Source organism: Petaurus breviceps, unplaced genomic scaffold (assembly GCF_028583685.1).
Source record: "Petaurus breviceps papuanus isolate PSGF00001 unplaced genomic scaffold, PetGlider_PUasm1.0 370, whole genome shotgun sequence".
Lineage (NCBI taxonomy): Eukaryota > Metazoa > Chordata > Mammalia > Diprotodontia > Petauridae > Petaurus > Petaurus breviceps.
In genome coordinates, this window is record NW_027186297.1 from 586436 (window position 1) to 604923 (window position 18488).

Here is an 18488-nt window from a genome sequence, read left to right on the forward strand (position 1 = left end):
TACTCTCTGTGTGACCTTGGCCAAGTAACTTCCTCAGGTATTAGTTAACCTCACCTGAAAAATGGTCTCTAGGGTCCCTCTCTGTGTAAACAGTCGGTTCTTAGGTCCCTCCCAACTCTATATCTAATGCTCTTGTAAACAAAGTCATAATGGTCCCCTCCCTTCCCCTTAGGGAAATAGTAGGGGTGGGGGGGGGTAGTCTTTTATATGATAAGAAACACCTTAGTGATGGGGGGGGGGGGGGCAAGACCAATCCCCGAATGAATGGGGACAGAGGAGTCCAAGAAAGCAACTAAGTTTCCTCTAAATCATAGCTCCCTTACCACCTTCACCTGAAAGCCCTTCCTGATTCCCTCCCCAGGGAAATGACTTGGTCTATACTTCTCTGTGAACTTGCTGTTTCCTCCAGTAGAGGGCTGGGATTTCCACCACTCAACACAGCCTAGGCACTAAGAGCTGAGCCAAAGTTTGACTAGTCCCCCTTCCCCCCATGACTGATGGATGCAGGTGGAATTGTCCTCATTTGACAGAGGGAGAGATGGCGGCTCAGCCATGGGAAGGGAGTGCCCCAAAGTCCCACAAACAGTAAGTAGTGCCCCAGCTGGGATCTGACAGATGAAGAAATGGAGCCTCAGAGAAATGTCCCCACCCAGAGCAGGGTCTACGGCCTCGGGTCTGGATTGTGTTGGGTTTTGTTTTTTAATATTTGGATCATTGTATTTGATCACAATTCGTTCCCTTTGGGATGCATTTCAGAACATGCTCCTGAGGCTTCTCCAGACTGACTACCCAGGGGCTCCAGGGTGAAGGGCAAAGTAACCGAAGCAGGATTCGCACCTTGGTCTCCTTCCAACCCACCCCATCACCTGGGCACTCACAACTAGGGAACATCGGCGGGGAATTCAGAGGAGCGCCGGCCGCTCTGCCCCTCCCCAGCCCTCTCCACCTCATCCCCAGCCCCAGTGGGCTCTGCAGCCAGCCCCAACCCCCGGCCACCCCACGCCACCCGGGAGCCTCAGCGGCTTACCTGTGTAGTCGGGGTGGCAGGCGCAGGTGTAGCCGCCCTCGCGGCTCCGGCACAGCCCGTTGCTGCCGCAAGGGCTGGAGTAGCACAGATCGATCTCGGTCTCGCAGTAGTCCCCGGTGAAGCCCGGGGGGCAGCGGCACCTCAGCCCGCTGATGGGGTGGATGGGCCGGAAGAGAACCGTGGTGGAGCTGATGAAGGGCGCCGAGCTGTCAAACTTGAGCACGGACACGCACTTCATGTAGTTCTCACAGGGCTCGCGCAGGCAGATGTTGTCGTCGAAGGGCAGCACGCGCTGGGTGGAGATCAGCCGCAGGAGGGTCCTGTTCAGGTAGATCTGCTCCTGGAGGTCCTCGGACGGGAAGAAGCGGTTGCGGACGCCCCCGGGCAGCAGCGCCGAGAAGGTCACGTTGAGGATGTTGGAGCTGACGTCCGTGTCGTTCTGGACGTTGAAGACGAAAATGCCGTCGGTGGTGGTGGACAGGACTGCGGCCAGGCCCTCCACGAAGAGGGACAGCAGCGGGGACAGGAACTTCTCCTGCGACATATTCTCCAGGCGCACGGTAATGCTATTGGTCAGCATGTCGTCCGTGATAATGGTCACCCGCAGGGTGCAGAGAGCCGTGACGCTGTGGATGCCATCTGCAAGACAGTGACACCAGGGCTGAAACCTGGCTCCAAAGAAGTCTCCCTCCCTTCTCTGCTGAGGTGGCCAGCTATGGACGCGCCATACTGCATACATACCATACTGGACTTGGGGGAAATGGTGGTTAGTTTTGCTGGACTGTTCTTTCTCTCTCTCTCTCTCTCTTTTTTATTCCTGATTGTATGCAATGGCTGGGAATAGTTGGGGGTGGGGGGTGTATTGGGAAATGAATGTGATATAAAAACAAGCAATCAGTGAAAATATTTTTAAAATGATTTCCCAAATTCTTGCACCCGGTCTAAATTCTTAGTAGAGGAGAGTTCAGTGCCAATGCATGCATACATAGGCTGGCAAGCACATTTGCAAATTAATCCATTCAGCCATCTATCAATAAGTTGGGAACTTTTCTTAAAGCATTAATAAAAATTATGCAGGATTCATTGGAGTCACTGAGTGCCTCATGGGAACCATCCAGACAGGGCCACAGACCTGGGCTAAGACACAGTCTGGGCTTCCAGGGAGCTCTGGGCCTAATTCAGAAAACAGACAAGCCTGACTACAACTAATGATGAACGGTGCCTAGATCTGATCTGGGTAGGTGGGCCGGCCAGTCTGGGTGATCTATGATCCTAGCAGCTGCTGTTGTGGCCTTTACACCCCCATCCCAGTGATACCCCCACACACTTCCATCCCCCAGCGCCGAGGTGGGCTTGGAGAGGGCATAGACTCAAGAAGGGACATAGACTCGTGTCAGGATTCCATTTCAGGTACTCGCTGAAGTGTCCCAGGGAAGGTTAGGTTTGAGGGTCTCCCTTCTGTGTAAGGAGTTCAGTGAGACTGAAACCAAAGGCTGTCAGAGCTGGAAAAGACCTGTGGATACCAGAGTCTGACCCCCTCATTTAAAGGTGGAGAGATTCCCCTGGAGTCCCACAGAGAACCAGGGCCAGAGCTGGGTCTGGAAGCACATCTCTGGCCTCCCTCCCTGGGGAACATGAAAACCTCTCAGGTAATTAAGTGTTAAATTGTGTCACAAAAACCCTGGGCTTTAGGGCACAGAGCAAATTTCCTGTTTAAACAACACAGAAAGCCCTGTTCATCCTTCCCTAGTAGCGACATGTACATGATCCATGATCAGGAGGACCAGTGGCTATTTACAAAACACTCACACACGCACTTATTCACTCATACACACACACACACACACACACACACACACACACTCACTCTCTCATACACACACTCCACAGATCTCATGTCCTGACTTCCAAAAATCCTCAGCATCAACCCTAGGGATGGGAGACAGTAGCATAGTGTAGAGGGGGCTGAATAACACGGAGAGTCCCGGGTTCAAATCCTGTGGTGGCCGTTCCCTGTGTGACCTCAGGCAAATCCTCCCTATCTTTGAGCCTACGCTCCCTCACCTGTGAAATGGGGCTCATCAGCCTCTGACCAGGGTGCTGGCGGTAATTATGCCATACAGAACAAGGCAATGTTTTATGGGGCATGCCTCTCTTGGGGAGCAGAGTCAGGCCCTGCATAGCCTTCCTTTCCCCACTGCTGCTGCTCAATCTGGGTGTGCCCTCCCCCCAGCACTGCTGAGGGGCCACCTTCTACAGGGCGCCCTTCCTGACCTGCCTTGTCATTGAGGCTCTCCAGCTCACCAAGGCCCCTGAAATGGCTTTGTAGCTTGTATCCACTTCTCCGGGCTGGGAGGAATAGAAGCTCCCCAAGGGCAGCCCTAGCTCCAGAACCCCCTCACCATGCACCCTAAACCCCAGGATCCCCTCGTTGTTCAGCTAACAGGAGCTTCCAGGAGAAAGGAACAAAACATGAGTGATTATCTTTGCGGGGACTTTCACAATGGGCACCCCCGCTTCTGAGGAATGACAGACATGTGCCAGAGCCGCCTGCCCCAGGGGTCTGGCAAGGAAGACCTTCCCCAGCCTGCACAGGTGCTGCCTGGCCCTGGCCCTGTCAGTCCACTTTAGGGCCCCTCCCCCCCTGCACGGGTATGACCAGGAGCACAGGCGATCAGAGGCTGCCGCTGCTCATCCAGACACGGAGGGGCAGGCGGGGAGCCTGGTGCGGCCATCAGTATTCAGCACCCCATTCTCTCCCTTTGGGCACTGCCAGGGCTGCCCCAGGGGCTGGCAGCCACCCCGCCCTGCAGCCCATGGAGGATGGGATTGGGCCCCTCTCCTAAGACCCAAAACAAAGGCTCTCGGCCCTGGAAACCAAAGCTCTTTGAAATAAAGAACATAATAGAGCATGACATCAATTAAAAATAACGAGATGAACATAAAATTAGACCCCCGAAGAGGTGGAAGAATTCAGAGCTAGGCAAGCATCAGAGCATCTGCCCACCTCAGTTGACAGAGGAGGAAACTGAGGCCCGAGGCCAGAAGGCAGCAGTCCGGAGCCGAGGAACTCGGGAAGTGTGGAGAGCCCTGGCCCAGCAATCACAGAAGCCCCAGTGACTGAGTTTGGGCAGGTGCCTTCCTGCCCCTCTGTTCTCAGCTGCAGGGAGTTAGAGGGCAGCCGGGAGGGAGCTCACGGCCTCCTACAGCAGCCCACACACATGCTCACATATTGTGCCCAGCTCTGCCCCCTGGAGCCAAACAGAAAAAGTCTAATCCCACTTCCATATGAATGCAATCACGGTCCCCACCCCAAAGGCTCTTTCTTTTCCAGATTAAAGGGCTCCTTCACATGACATCACCTCCAGTCCCCTCTTTCTCATGGCTACAGTCCTTGGGCTGGCGCAGAAGAGGTGGGACCCAGTCCAGAAGAGGCTCAGAGCGTCCCAACTGGAAGGACCTTAGTCCAACATCCTCATTTTAACAGAGGAGTAAACTGAGGCTCAGAGGGTGACGAGGACTTCACCCAGGGCACAGAGAAAGCAAATTGTCCGAGACAGGGCTGGAATCTGGGTCCTAGAAATCCAGCCAGTGCCCCTGCGGCCCCACCACTAATTACACCAGAGTCCAGAGTCTGAGATAGGGAGACCTGGCTTCCAGCCCGGCTCTGATGCTTGTTACCCATGCGATAGTTTGGATAAGTCACTTGCCTTCAGCTTGAATGTTTCTGTCAAATGAACATTTTACAAGGTGAACCCGAAGTCCCTCCCAGCGGATCCCTAAGGCCAGGGGAGAAAGCGAGCTGTGCTTTGTCCTGACCATGTAGCAGACCATGCTGGGCTATAGGGTCCCTCGTGGTGTGCTCTGTCTCTTTCTAGATACACAGCCATACACACCTCCATATATGTGCATGGATTCACATGTGTATATAAATACGTGCATATTTTAAAGATACCCATTGGAGCCATACAACATTCCCATCAAGAGACACACAGACCCTCCCAGTGACCACAGGCCTGCAAACATTCCCACACCACCAAAAAAGCTCACCGTCCAGAAGTGCTTGTGAAGTAAAAACAGACTCGGCTGCTGGGGGGTCCAGGGTCCAAGAAGGCTGAGGCCCAGCCCTGAGGCAGCCCAACCCCCCACGGCCAGGACCCCCTGGGGACTCAGTCTTCCCTTCTCCCCCCACCCAGTCCCCCAGGCTGGGACCACCGGAGGTGCCACATCCCACAGAGAGCCATTCGCTGGAGATGGAGCCCTTCCAGGCTTCCAATTACACTCAGACAGGCCAATGTCCCCACTTCCTTCTGTGGTCACCGACTCTCAGAGCTGAGGTGGGGGTGAGGGTGGGTGTGGGGAAAGGAATCAGAAGCCACACCGGGCGGGCATCTCCTCAACAACATCCCAGACCAGTGAAGACTTTCAGGGATGGGAAACTCGCTACCACCCAAGGAGGCTTCCCACTTTGGGACATCTCTGCCAACAGGGCCATGGAGTTAGGGCTGAAAGGGCCTTTGGGGTCTTTGTAACCTAATCCCCTCATTTACAGAGGAAGAAACGGGGGCACACAGAGGCTAATAATGACTTGTGGAGGGTCATTCAGAGGAGCAGTCAGAATCTGACTTCACCCACTAGGTCAGACGGTCCCCGTTCTGATAACAATTCTGTGTCCTTCAGATTCTTTCACTGGGTCCTCTTGGTAGGTACTGGTATGATCCCCATTTTGTGGATGAGAAGACTGAGGCTGAGAGGCAGCCTTGCAAATGTGGGGATGACATCATTGCCTTCCCTCCTCGCTGCTTCCCAAGACCAGGCTGAGCATGCCAGAGTTGGGTTAGTTTGGGTTTTTTCCCTAAATCGCCTATGGGGCTGGGCTGGGCTAGGGACCCACAGATGCCCAGAGAGAACATCAGTGGAGGGCCACACACAAATGAAAAGCAAAATAGAAAACATTCCATTCTTGGCTTCTAAATTGAGAACAGAGGGGAAAACCCTCCATGCAGAAACAGGATGGAAGCCTTCAAACCAAACTGAAGGGAAGACCCAGGTAAGCAGGCGGAGGAGCAGGTGAGACACCCAGGGAGTGAAAGAGGCACCACAGACACACAGAGGGGCTGGGGGACCCCCCCAAAAAAAACCCACAACAACAAAGCTATAGAATGTTAGAGCCAGGAAGGGCCTGAGAACAGGGGATGGCAGGGCTGGGAGGGGCCTGAGAACAGGGGATGGCAGGGCTGGGAGGGGCCTGAGGACAGGGGATGGCAGGGCTGGGAGGGGCCTGAGGACAGGGGATGGCAGGGCTGGGAGGGGCCTGAGGACAGGGGATGGCAGGGTTGGGAGGGGCCTGAGGACAGGGGTCAGAGCTGAGAAGGGCTTTAGAATGTTGAATATCAGAGCTGGGAAGTCCCTTAGAGCAGGGAATTTCAGAACTTGGAGGAACATTAAAACAAGGAATATTAAGTCACCGGTCAGCATTTATCGAATCTCTACTGGGTGCGCGGCATGCTATGTGTCAGTGATACAAATAAGAGGCCCCAAGTCCAGTGCGGGGCGGGGGGGGGCGCACATGCAAACGCTTCCTTACAAACAACATAAGTACAGGGTAAATCCGGGCTGAAGCTGGAGAGAAGGCACCACCCCAGGGGACCTGGAAAGGCCTGTGCAGCAGAGGGCCTGTGGCTGAGACTTGGCAGACGCCCGGAGTGCCAGGAGGCAGAAGGGCCAGGGACGGCCGGTGGAGGCCTGAGGTTGGGAGCAGGGCTGGAAGACCTGGAGGGGGGGGTTGGGGTCCAGACCCTTTATTTTCTGCAGGAAGAGATTGGGCCCAGAGAGAAGAAGGCTCTGGCCATGGTGCCCCAGGGCAAACACCACACCGGCTGGAGAAAGACAGACCAGGCAGGCTGGCGGGCTGGATTTGGGGAGGAAAGCGTTAATCAGAGGATAAGCAGCTGCCGTCACACCCTGGGGTGCCTTTGGGCTACTGGCTCCAGACTAAGTTTTCACTTGTTATTACTGCCCTTTGAAATGCTGATTAGTTCTGACTAACCTGGGACCAGCACTCAAAGGCTCTAATCTGGAGACCTGGAAAGGCTAGACTTAGAAAGAGAGCAGGGCCAGGGGAGGCAGGGGAGGGGGGACAGCAGAGAATGGTCTGCTGTGGGCTGTCAGCAAAGGTGCCAAGTGGGCTGCCCCTCAAGCCCTCAGCTGGGCCGGGGGTCTAATGGGGAGCCAGAGGCGGGCAGGGGCTCCTTGGACAGACAGGGGCAGACACTCCTGGTTGGGGGTGGCCCCCACCAGCATCTCACACGTGCAGCACATCCAAAAAGGCATTTCTCCTTTGTCCCCCAAAAGCATCCATCCTCCCTCCATCCTTCCATCCACACAGGTGTGTGGCCCCCTCCCCAGCCTCCTCCCCACACCCTGGGCCATGCCCTCGTGAGCTCCCCCACAGAAATAGCCTAGGATTTCTCCTCACCATCTCCAATCCACAATGGGCAGCTGCCAGACCGGGTGTGTGCTTGCCTTGCCTCCCTCAGAAACCTTCGGGAGTTTTCTCTCATCTCCAAGAGGAGATAGATGCTTCTTATTCCGGCATTCAGAGCCCTCACTAACCCGACAGGCATTAAGTGCCATTTGTTTGCTAGCCCTGACGCTCCAATCTGCCTTTTCAGTCCGATCTCCTATGGGAGGTATGCCGTGCAGCAGAGAGAGCCCGGGTCCTGGAACCCAATGGCGTCCCTCCCTCGCTTCCCGTGTGACCTGAGCCTTCCCCTCCTTACTCCCCGCCCCTCGAGGGGGCTCCCCATCCCTGCTTTTACCCTGAGTTTTTGAAGTGAGTTTTCTGTGTTCAGATTGTCTCTCCAGACAGAACAGAAGCCCCCTGAAGACAGGGGCTGCTTCATTTTTGTCTCCAATACCCCCTGGGCCTTGCCTCTATTAGTGCTTCCTGAATTGAATGAAATGATGAGACCCTAAGCTCCCCAGGGTCAGGGCCTGCAACCCTCCCGGCTCTCGGGGCTCCCACCCACTTTCTAAGTGTTTGCAGTGCTGGATCCCAGGACCCTCTAGGGTGGCCGCGGCTGAAGACAGATGGCGCTGAGCTGCCCAATGCTGTGACCAGAGAGGCCACGGTAGGAGCTCCCTTTGTGGCCAGAAGTCCTCAGCTGGCCAAAGTTCCAGCCTGCTGGTCAACCAGCAAGCAGGTGATGGGAAAGGCCTTAACCACAGCCTGCCTAAAGTTCGGTTTAGGGAGAGGCTGGTGCAGAACCCAATTCATGCCCAGAGTGGAGCAGGATGGGGGGGGGCCCTACTGGGGCCAACACAAGGGGAGCTCCCTCAGCGGGGTGGGAGATAGGGGCGTAGCACCCTGCAAATCACTCAGAAAGGGTAACACCACCCAGGCAAACTCTGGGATTCTCTGAGGTCATTTATCAAACCCTCTGAGGCCCAGGGGGGAAGGGACTCATCCAAGGTCACACAGCAGGTCCTGGAGAGATAGCCCAGAGCTATGGAACAAGGCTGTGAACACCTACTATGTGCCCCGCACTAGGCACGGCTCAGAAGAGAGCCTTCCAGCCTTATCTAAATAACTAATGGCTATGTTACTCCTGGAGCCCAGATAACATCTGTAAATAAATGCATTGTGGTAGGAGGGAGGGAGAGGCTAAAAGCTGGGGAACCTAGGAAGGGCCCAGGAGGTGACCACTGGGGTGAGCCTTGAAGGGCAAACAAGTAAGGAGGGCTGAGCCTATGGGCACCAGAGGACCGCACACACATCTGGAGCTCAAGGCTGGGGGAGGACAATGACTCGTAATCAGCCTGGAAAGAAGGCTCCAACTGACTGGTGCCAGGGTCAGAGGGGGTGGGACCAGCAAGGCAGGGGTGGAGACCCCTCTGAGCACCAGGGGAGGCCTGGGCCTGAGAGGGAGAGGACAGCTGCGATGGGAGGGAGACCCTGAATCGGCTCTCCCGCCTCTAACCACTGACCAGCATCAGGCTTGTGATTCACCCAGACTCCCAGAGTTTCTTCCCCCGGCTCAGGGCCACCTTGAGGGGCCTCCTGCACCCAGTCCTTTCACATGAGCAGCTCCCAAGGACAAAAGTAGCTATTAGCCTTGGCAGGAGCCTGGGAGCAGCTTCTTCAGCCAGGAATCCGGGCTTACAGAAGGAGGAATTTGTCCCAACAAGGCAGAGACTCCCAGACTGGGGGAGAAAGCAAGCAGCTGCATCCTCCAGTGAGAATTAGGAGATGCCCACTCACGCCCAGGGTAGGCCAGAGAGCCTCTGGGCTGCTTGCTGGCCATGGGATTTGGAAAAGGCAAAGTCAGTGCCACCCAACAGACCTAGGCCACCAGGTCTTCCCCTTCAGCAGCGCCTGAAGCCTGAAGCCAAACAGCACCCTACACCTTCCACGCCCGCTCAGGGTCTTAGGATGCGTGACTAGAAGGAGCTGGGAGGCCCAATTCTCTTATCTCTCCAACCAAACGCCTAGAGCCTAGGGTGCAGAAAAGAGTTCCAGCCTCATAGGATCCCAGATCCAACCCCCTCATTTTATGAATGAGGAAACTGAGACTGGAGAGAGGAACAGGGCTCGTTCAGAATCTCAGGTAGCCAGTCAGCAGCCAAGCCTGGATTCGAACCCAGGGCAGCCCGGGAAGTAAGAGGCTCCATCCCTCCCCATTCAGGTGCCCAGGGCCCAGAATCTTCACCAAGAGAGATCCTTTCCTTTGTGGCCTCCCCCCACAAATGCAAATGATTCCTCCCACTGTGGGTACCTGAGGTCTCACTTGACCACCAAAGCCCATCCAATCCAATCTCTCACTCAGTGCTTAGAACAGTCCAGTGGGGCAGAAAGAGGCAGAATATGGGGTCCAATGAAAACAGTCCCAGAGCTGGAGTCTGGGATCTTGGGTTCAAATTCAGCCTCAACTATTGTGTGCCCTTGGGCAAAATCCTTTAATCTCTCTGAGCACGCATTTTTATACATATGTATATATGTATGTATATATGCATGTATGTATGTATGTGTGCACACATACATGCTTCACTTTAAGGGTTACAAAGTACTTAACATATATGTGTTATTTCCTTTTATCTTCATAACCCTGGAAGGGTAGTGGTCTTATCATTGCCATTTTACAGATGAGGAAACTGAGTCTTAGGTGAAATAAATTACCCAAGGTCACTCAACTAATGCAGTATTTGAGGCAAAGGACAGGGTCTGAACCCTAGACTTCATGATTAGAATCAAGGATTTTAAAGTGTAGAAAGCTAGATTAGAGGCAGAGCCCCAGGTCTGGAGAGCAAGGCTGCCAGACACGAAGCAGAGCCCTTTAAAGCCAGGACAGGACTGAGAACCATGCTCTGGGCTCTGTGGAGAACCGGAGCCTGCCTTCTCCCCAGGCTGTCCCCTCCTCCTCCTCCCAGTTCTGAGGGCACAGAGCCCTAAACTGCATTCGGGCCTTTCTAAGCTCAGATGAAAGCTTTATCTAACAATGACTATCCTGTTAGTAAGTGATTAGGGATGGCAGGAAGTCACAAGTACACATGGGTGTCTTCTAGGAGTGGGGAGCCTTGGCTTGGCAGAGAGCACAGCTGACTGAAGCTGCTGCCCATTCCTAATTAGCAGCCTGTCCTCCAGAGGCCACTTTTAGAGGGGTCGAAGACAGCAACCTCCTTCTTGCTGAGACCTGGCCCATCCTCCAGGCAGTGCCGAAGAGCCTGGGCTACCTGACCAACCTGGTCTGAGAAGTGTGCGAGGCGGCCAAAGGAAGGACAGGGTCCCCAAGGCCCACAGCTACCAAGGGCTTCTCATGACTCCATCAGGGTGGGAACCAGGGAGCTGGCACACATTGGACACAAGCATTCATCACACTGAGGACAAATGAGAAGCTCCTTACACCCTCACCATTAAGGAGAGAAGAGACCAGAAAGCCAAGAGGTGTCTGGGCCCCGAGTTGGGGTAAATGAGGACGTAGATGGGTTCTCTGGCTTAACTCATCCTCTTGTGTGACTGCATTTGGAGAAGAGACCCAAGAAACGGAAGCTGGAGCTTATGTGATGGAAGCCATCCTGTCCCGAAGAAGAGGAAACTCTCAGGAAGGCTGGATGGGGCATCTTCAAAGGATGAGAAGGTCCCTTCTCCATCTAGACCCACAATTCCATGAAACTCCCCCCACACCTGCCCTGGAGGTTCCTCCCCAAGGGCCCTTTTAGGGGCTCAAGGAGGGAGAAGGGAGAAGCCCATGCCCAAGATGGACAATTAAGGAAATGTTCCCACCGCCACAGTCAGGGCCACCAGCCCAGAGTGGGGGTGTGGGTTTATAGGCCAATTAAAATTTCCTACCAGTAACTTAATTCTTCCAAAGTAAGCAATTACTCTCTGTTTACACCCAGGAAGGGTCCTTCTTTGGACCTAGGATAATGAGTGACCAAATGAGTCCGGCTCCCAATTCTTCTATTAATCAGAAACAGAAGAAATGCCCTCTGAGAATGGCGGGGTGGGTGGGGGGTGCTTTGCTGTTTAATGACCACTAGGCATGGGGGGGACACTTTCCCATGATGGAACAATGTTTGTAACTATTTTTTTTTTAAAGCAATTGGGGTTAAGTAACTTGCTCAAGGTTACACGGCCAGGTGTTTCTGGGTGGATGCTAAGTGTCTGAGCCTGGATTCGATCCCAGGTCATCCTGACTCTGGGGCTGAATGTCTTCCCTCCCCAGCCAGCTCCTGGGCAAAGGAGGCTGATCTCTCCAAGGGTAGGTAACAGCTCCAGACCCATCAAACATTTACCCAGCTGGGGTGAGAGGCCCCTGCCTGGCCCCAGCCTACATTCAGACACTCTGCAATAGCTTAGGAAATTGCAGTCTTTGGGAGAGGGACCCCAGGCCAGCCCGCCATCCCAAAAGAGAAATGCTTCCAGTTGTCAAGGATTCATTAAGCATGAAGAAACTGAAGCTGGAGAGGGGGCAGGTCTTGTCCAGTCTCAGGTAGCCAGTCAGCAGCCAGTCAGTCCAAGAGGCCACCTGCTCTGAGGCCAGGGTTAGAATAGGGGGTACCGAGGGAAACAGCGGCAGCCCTGCCCTCAAGGAGAGGGCACAAGTAAGGGGAGGGGAGGGACAGAGACAGAGATGGAGATGGGACAGTCACAGAGATGGGACAGATTGAGAGCTGGGAGATCAGGAAGGTTTTGTGTTGGACGCCGCATGGGGACTGTGCTGAGCTCAGGGATCTAAGAGGCAAAGAGGTGAGGCAGAGAGGAGAGGAGAGGGAGGAGGGGATGGGGAAGGGAGGGAGAGAATGAAGATCTCTCCACCCGCCTCCCCATTATAGCAGCATTCTGGAGACAATAAAGATCGACAGAATGCTTCCCCACAACACCCCTTGGGGGAAGGGCTGGCATAGAGACGGTTTATTCTCCTAATTTTATAGAGGAGGAAATCCAGGAGGCCCAGGAAGGGAGGTGACTAGCCCCAGGTCACACACCAGGGCTGCCAGTGGCACTCAGACCCAAGCTCCACTTTCCTAGCCTGGAGCATGGCCTTCAGGGTTTGCCTGGTCCCACGTGTGGCATTTGAATCCCTCAGGAGAGAGTGAGCCCCTGGGCAGCCCAGCTCAGGCTCCCCCCCCCCCTCTGCTCCTGGGCACCCACCTGGCCCCAGGAACATCACTGTTTTCACGGAACCAGCCACTAGGAAAGAGGTGGGCTCAATGGCCTACCCCCTCCCTGCTGAGAGGGCACCTTCTGCCTTTTTTTTGGAGGGGGGGACAGGGCAATTGGGGTTAAGTGACTTTCCCAAGGTTACATGGCTAGTTTTGTATTAAGTGTCTGAGACGGATTTGAACTCGGGTCCTCCTGACTGCAGGGCTGATGCTCTATTTCCTGCACCACCTAGCTGCTTTACCTTCTGCCTTTTCAAGAAAAGGGCCTGGAAGGGGCGGCCAGGTGGCTCAGCGGGTAAGAGCACTGGTTCCAGTGTTGGGACGACCTGGAGATCGAATCCCGGGCTCAGACACTCAGCACCACACCCAGAAATAACTGGCCGTGTAACCTTGAGCAAGTTACTTAACCCCAATTGCTTAAAAAATAAAAAAAATTTAAAAAAGGGCCTGAAAAGAGAAAGGGGTGCAACCCTCCCCAGCTAGGAGAGCCCCTTCCTCCCTGAAAGTCTGGGGTTCAGTACCTTCCCAAGGCTCCTTCCTCCAGGGAAGGAAAATTGTGAGTGACCCTGTCCTTCCCCCATCTGTGTGCACAGGCCCCTGGGCCCCCCTACCTGATCTGTGTGCACAGGCCCCTGCCCCCCGACCTGACCTGTGTGCACAGGGCCCTGCCCCCCCACCTGATCTGTGTGCACAGGCCCCTGGGCACCCCCCTGCCCCAGCACTCACTGAAGTGACTCATCCCTAACTTACTAAGTGACTAACCCTGACCCCCCTCCCCTACAGTGCCCTGCACCAAGCTCCCACTCCTGCTGCAGAGAGCACGGTCCCCACCACACCACTCCCGAGAAGAACCTGCAAGGACTCCCTATTGCCTTTGGGATAAGACAGCAGCTTCTTGGTCTGGCCTTTCAGCCCCCCCTTGCCCCCCCCAATATGGCTCCAGACCATCTCTCCAGGCTTTTTTCTGAGGTGCTTGTCTCCAGAGAAGGGAGGGGACTTGACCAAGGTCACGCTGCTATCTGGTGGCAGAGTCTAAGGACAGCCTCTGTACAGGCCTCCACCCAGCACATCTGCATGCAATTAGGAGGCTACAAAGGTGTTTCATTTCGGATTCTGGTGTGGGGCTTAAGGGATTACCACATTCAAGGGCCTAGCAATATCCGGGAGTGTAGCACGGGGTCCAACCTCGAAGCCCTCCACCTAACCTTTCCCTAGGAGCCTCCAGGCGCCTCTGCCAGACTCCACGGGCGCCCATCCAACACAAAGAAACCCTAGTGGTTTTTCCGCCATGAATATTTGAGGCCTCGCACCCAGCCCCACAGACCAGGCCTCCACATAGTGATGCTTCTCTTCGTCTGTGTCTGAGCAGCTGTGGGAGCACAGCATCTCCACACTGGCTGGTGGAATGATGATGGGGCCCATGGTGGCCTGGCCACGTTACTGCCCCACATCTGTGGCTCCCGAGGGCCGCCGGAGGGAAATGGAGGCAGTGCAGAGAGTGGACAGATCACCGAATTTCAGCTGCCATTTTCTTCTACTTGTGTAAAGCTTGGGAAAGCCCCTTTCCCATTCTGGGCCTCGGTTTCTCCAACTGTAAGGAGGCAGAAGGAGAAAAACACTGGCCATAGAGTCCGAGGGTAGCTTGGTGCTGCCATACTGCACAGAGCACTGGGCCCAGTCAGGAAAATTCATCTTCCTGAGTTCGAATCCAGCCTCAGACATTTACAAGGTATGTGACCCTGGGCAAGTCACTTAGCCCTGTCTGCCTCAGTTTCTCATCTGTAAGATGAGCTGGAGAAGGAAATGGCAAACCCCTCCAGGATCTTTGCCAAGAAGGCCCCAAATGGGGCCTTGTAGAGTTGGCCACGACTGAAACTGCTCAGCAACACAAAGGAAGGAGGGGTGGTGATACGCACCAGTGGAGGGGAGTTTCTGTGGTGGAACGACACCCTTGAGTTACAGAGGTACTGAGGGACAGGCGGGCTTTTGTGCTGGCTGGGATTCACAGCTCCTCATCCTCCACCTGGGCTGGGCACGTGGGCCTCGGTGAAGCAGCTAGTGGGGCCAGCCAGCCCCGCTGGATTCTGGGAACTGGTTGGGAGCCAGTGGTGAGGGCAGCCCAGCCACAGCGGCCGAGCACACACAGCCAGGGTCTCCTGGGGACCCTCCAATGGGAGCACCTGCCCAGACGACGTCACGGACTCCAGCGATCCCTTGGACTTCTCATGTGTGGACACACGGCAGCCTCAGTTCCATTAGGGTCTCCAGGAAGCCCAGCCAAGGTCTGCTCCTAATGTGGTCGAGACCGCCCAGCCTCCAGGTGTGTGCAAAGCAAATGTCACTGGGCCAGTCCCTCAGGTTTCCAATTTCATTATTGATAAAGAGGAGCGGCCCATTCCATGGGGGAGGGAGGTGTGAAGAGGCTCAAACCTGAAACCCAACTGCTCTGGGCTGCTGTCTACACAGGTCAGCACGACAGAACTGTCCAATGTCAGAGCTGGGCTAGCCCTCAGAACACAGACTGTCAGCAACTGGGAAGGAACAGGAGATGGGACGTCAGCTGGGAACAAGGGATGTCAGAGCTGGGAGGGAGCTGAGAACATTTTCATCCCCATTTTATGGAAGAGGAAAACTGAGGTGAAGTCAGAACCAGGAAGACCTCAAAGGTCCCTGCCAGGTCTGAAACTGTGAGTGTGTGGGGGGAGGGGTCAGGGGTGATTCTGGTACCCAGCTGAGCCTGGCTCCAGCCAAGGGGACTGTTGGTTTTAGCCCAGGCTGGGTGGCCTGTTCTCTCCCCTGTCCTCTCAGGACAAGGACGCAGAGAAGAGGCGCTCTAGGCTCTGCCCATGGGCCTAACAGGTGGGTCATGATGGAGGGGGGCACTTGGGACTCAGGCCCCAAATCACCTGTACTGACCACCTGCATTTCTCTAGTACCTTAAGATTTGCCAAGCACTCTCTTCACAACCACAGAAAGTAACAAGCACAAGTATTTTACAAATGAGGAAACTGAGGCCCTGGGTGGTTCCCTGGCTCGTGTCTCCTGGGCCTAGCCATCTCTTAAATCTACGCGGGACTGAAGCATGCAGGGGTGGGGCGGGGTGTAGCCTGTGGTCCCCTTCCCACCTTGCTAGGAGCTTGCAGGGAGCTTCCCTGACTGGTCCACAGGGTGCTCAGGCGGCCTCATGGGCTCTCCCTCCGCCATCTCTGTCACACCTTCTGGGTTCAGGCCAAGGTAGAAGGCCAGAAAGAAGGGAGGCAAGGGTGATCTGAGAGGCCAAAATGGGAAAGGGGGAGAGAGGGAAAGAAGTCCATGCGGCAGCTGGAAAGTGCATTCCCTGGGGCACTTCCCAATCCACCAAGAGCTCCGCCAGAGCCCCCAATCCTCTTCAGGCAGCAAGGAGAGGGGGGAAGGGACCTGCCTGGGCAGAGGCCGCAAGGGTTGGACTCTTCCAATGTAAACCTCCATCTGTGTGAGCCCAGGTATGGGACTTTCTCCAGCCTCAACTCAGGTGCCTGGAGGCTTTGGGCTCCCAAGGAAAAGGAGCCTCAGAGGATTTGGAACAGACCTAAAAGAGGAAGGGTAAAGCCATGTGACAGAATTAGGGAGAATTCAGAGCAAAGGAGCATCAGAGGATGAAGAGATGGGGGGCTGCAGAGAGCGCTCAGGGGAGTAGGGGTCAAGGAGACCAGGAGATCAGAGATGTGGTATCTCAGGGGATCAGAGACCTAGTATCTCAAGGGATCAGAGGCCTGAGATTCCAGGGGATCAGAGACCTGGCATCTCACGGGATCAGAGGCCTGGAATACCAGGGGATCAGACATATGGGATCCCAGGAGATCAGAGATCTGGGGTCCAAGAGGCCTGGAATTCCAGGAAATGGGAGATCAGCGATCTGGAGAAGCCCTCGCTGTTCCCTAGGGCTGGAAGCCAAGGTAGTTAGCTGCCTGTTAGTGACACGACATGATCATTTTTAAAATGTGTTTTGCTTCCAATGCTCACTGTAAAGACTAATGATATCACTTCAGTTCTGACTTGAACAATCAGGAGAGTCTTGTGCTGCATGGCTGCAGAGGGCCTAGGTCCAACATCACATTTTTTCTATTTTGAGTCCCAGGAAAGGCAGAAAAATCTCTTGAAGGTGTTTTCCAGGCTTTCCCCGGAGGATTAGGCCAAATGCTGGCCCGGCCCTGCCCGTCGGCGCTCAGACCAATTAACTTTCCCAGGAGGTCGTCAGTCTCCTGATAAGGGATCAGTGGGACTGAGTCAACATTAACTTTCCACCCAGTGCCATAAAATGCAAGGACTGTTCTTGGAAGGCCCTCAGACTGCCTGAATCAGCTCTCAGCCTGGGAGCAGACTGGCTTCAGGGAAGGAGAGCCCAGGGGGCCGGACGGCACTGGCTCATTGGGAGATGCCCCCTACCTCCCAATGCAGATGGTAGGAAGGGGTGGAAAGACCACAGGGACTGACTCTGGAGAGAGGGCTTCTCACCTAAGCCTTTCATTTTGGAGAGAAGGAAACCATGGCCAGAAAGATGAGGAAAGCCCATGACCTGACCTGCTTCTAGGACCCTTTTTGGTAGCCCGTGACAACTCGACACTTATTTTACAGCTCACAGAGCATAAAGGGGGTTCGGGAGCTGGATTTCTGCCCCCTCCACACGCCGGGATGACGTCAGCCCCTCACCGTCCGATTCTTTCATTCATTCGGCATTTCAGAGCCCACCAATGTGGTGCTGGGCCTGGCAGAGCCCAAAATGGAGCCACTCACATGCTACCATACAGTCTGGGTCTAGAATAGGCCTGGCTGTTCTAAACAAAATCAGGGCCTCCCAGTCCATCACCCAGGCTTGGTCCCCCCATTTCATCACTCCCTCAATCCAATATTTGTCCAGTCCCATAGACTCTCCCTCCTAATGTTTCTCGCTTCTGTCCCCTGTGGAGACAATGCTGGACAAGGAAAAAAGTCCTGGAGCTGAGGACAGATCACAGGTGGGCTGGCCCCTTAGGAATCATGAGAAGCAGAGGGCCTGGAAGGTTCCTCCCAGATACAAGCTACACTCCTGTCCCCCCCGACGGCCACCAGCCCAGTTCCAGGCTCTCTTCACCCCCTCACGTGGACAGTACAAGAACCTCCCACCTGGTTTCCCTGCTCCCATCCCCTCCCTAATCCATCCTCCACACATCTCTCCCCTAACATGCCCAGTGCTGACAACACCACAGCCCTCCTCAGAAATGCTCACTGGCTCCTCGTTGCTGCTGCCTCTGCCTGGCATGTGGGGTGTTCTACCGTCTGGTCCCTCAGCCAAAACTCTGCCCCTCCCTGGGCCTCAGTTTCCTCCTCTGTAAAATGTCTGCCTAGGCTTCTTTCCCAGGCTCCCCTTCAAGCACCCACTATCATAACTTCCAGGCATTTGTCCGGACTCCCTGCCCCTGGCTAGATGGCTGAAATGCTGCTTCTCTTCCCAGCGGACTCCTCCTCTGTGAAATCTTCCCCCCCCCCCCCCGCTCCCAGTGTGGCTCTTGAAGTGCCCTTGGACCTGGACCTTCCGCTTACCCCGTCACCCACTCAGTCATTGAGTCTTGGGTCTTGGTGTACTATGCCGTAGAATGACAGGTGGTGAGCTGAAGGGAAGCTCAGAGGCCCGGAACATAGCCTCCTGACTTTACAGAGCGGGGAAGTGAAGCCCAAGGGCACCCTGGTGAGAAATAGCCTGTGCGCTAGCCACTCAGGACAACTCATCTTCCTGTACGTTTAACCTCTTCTCCAGTTAGGCATCCATTAAGCACTCACT

The 18488-nt window shown here is 55.0% G+C and overlaps 1 protein-coding gene across 1 annotated transcript in view; it reads right to left on the reverse strand.

The window, feature by feature from the left end:
- Positions 1-408: 408 nt before the first annotated feature.
- Positions 409-18488, reverse strand: part of LOC138169750 (cadherin EGF LAG seven-pass G-type receptor 1-like) — a 50521-nt gene continuing 32441 nt past the window's right edge. Inside the window, exon 2 of the mRNA XM_069099324.1 lies at positions 409-1666. Within this exon, the coding sequence (XP_068955425.1) occupies positions 948-1666 (719 nt within the window). The 3' untranslated portion in view covers positions 409-947. The remainder of the gene's footprint in view (positions 1667-18488) is intronic.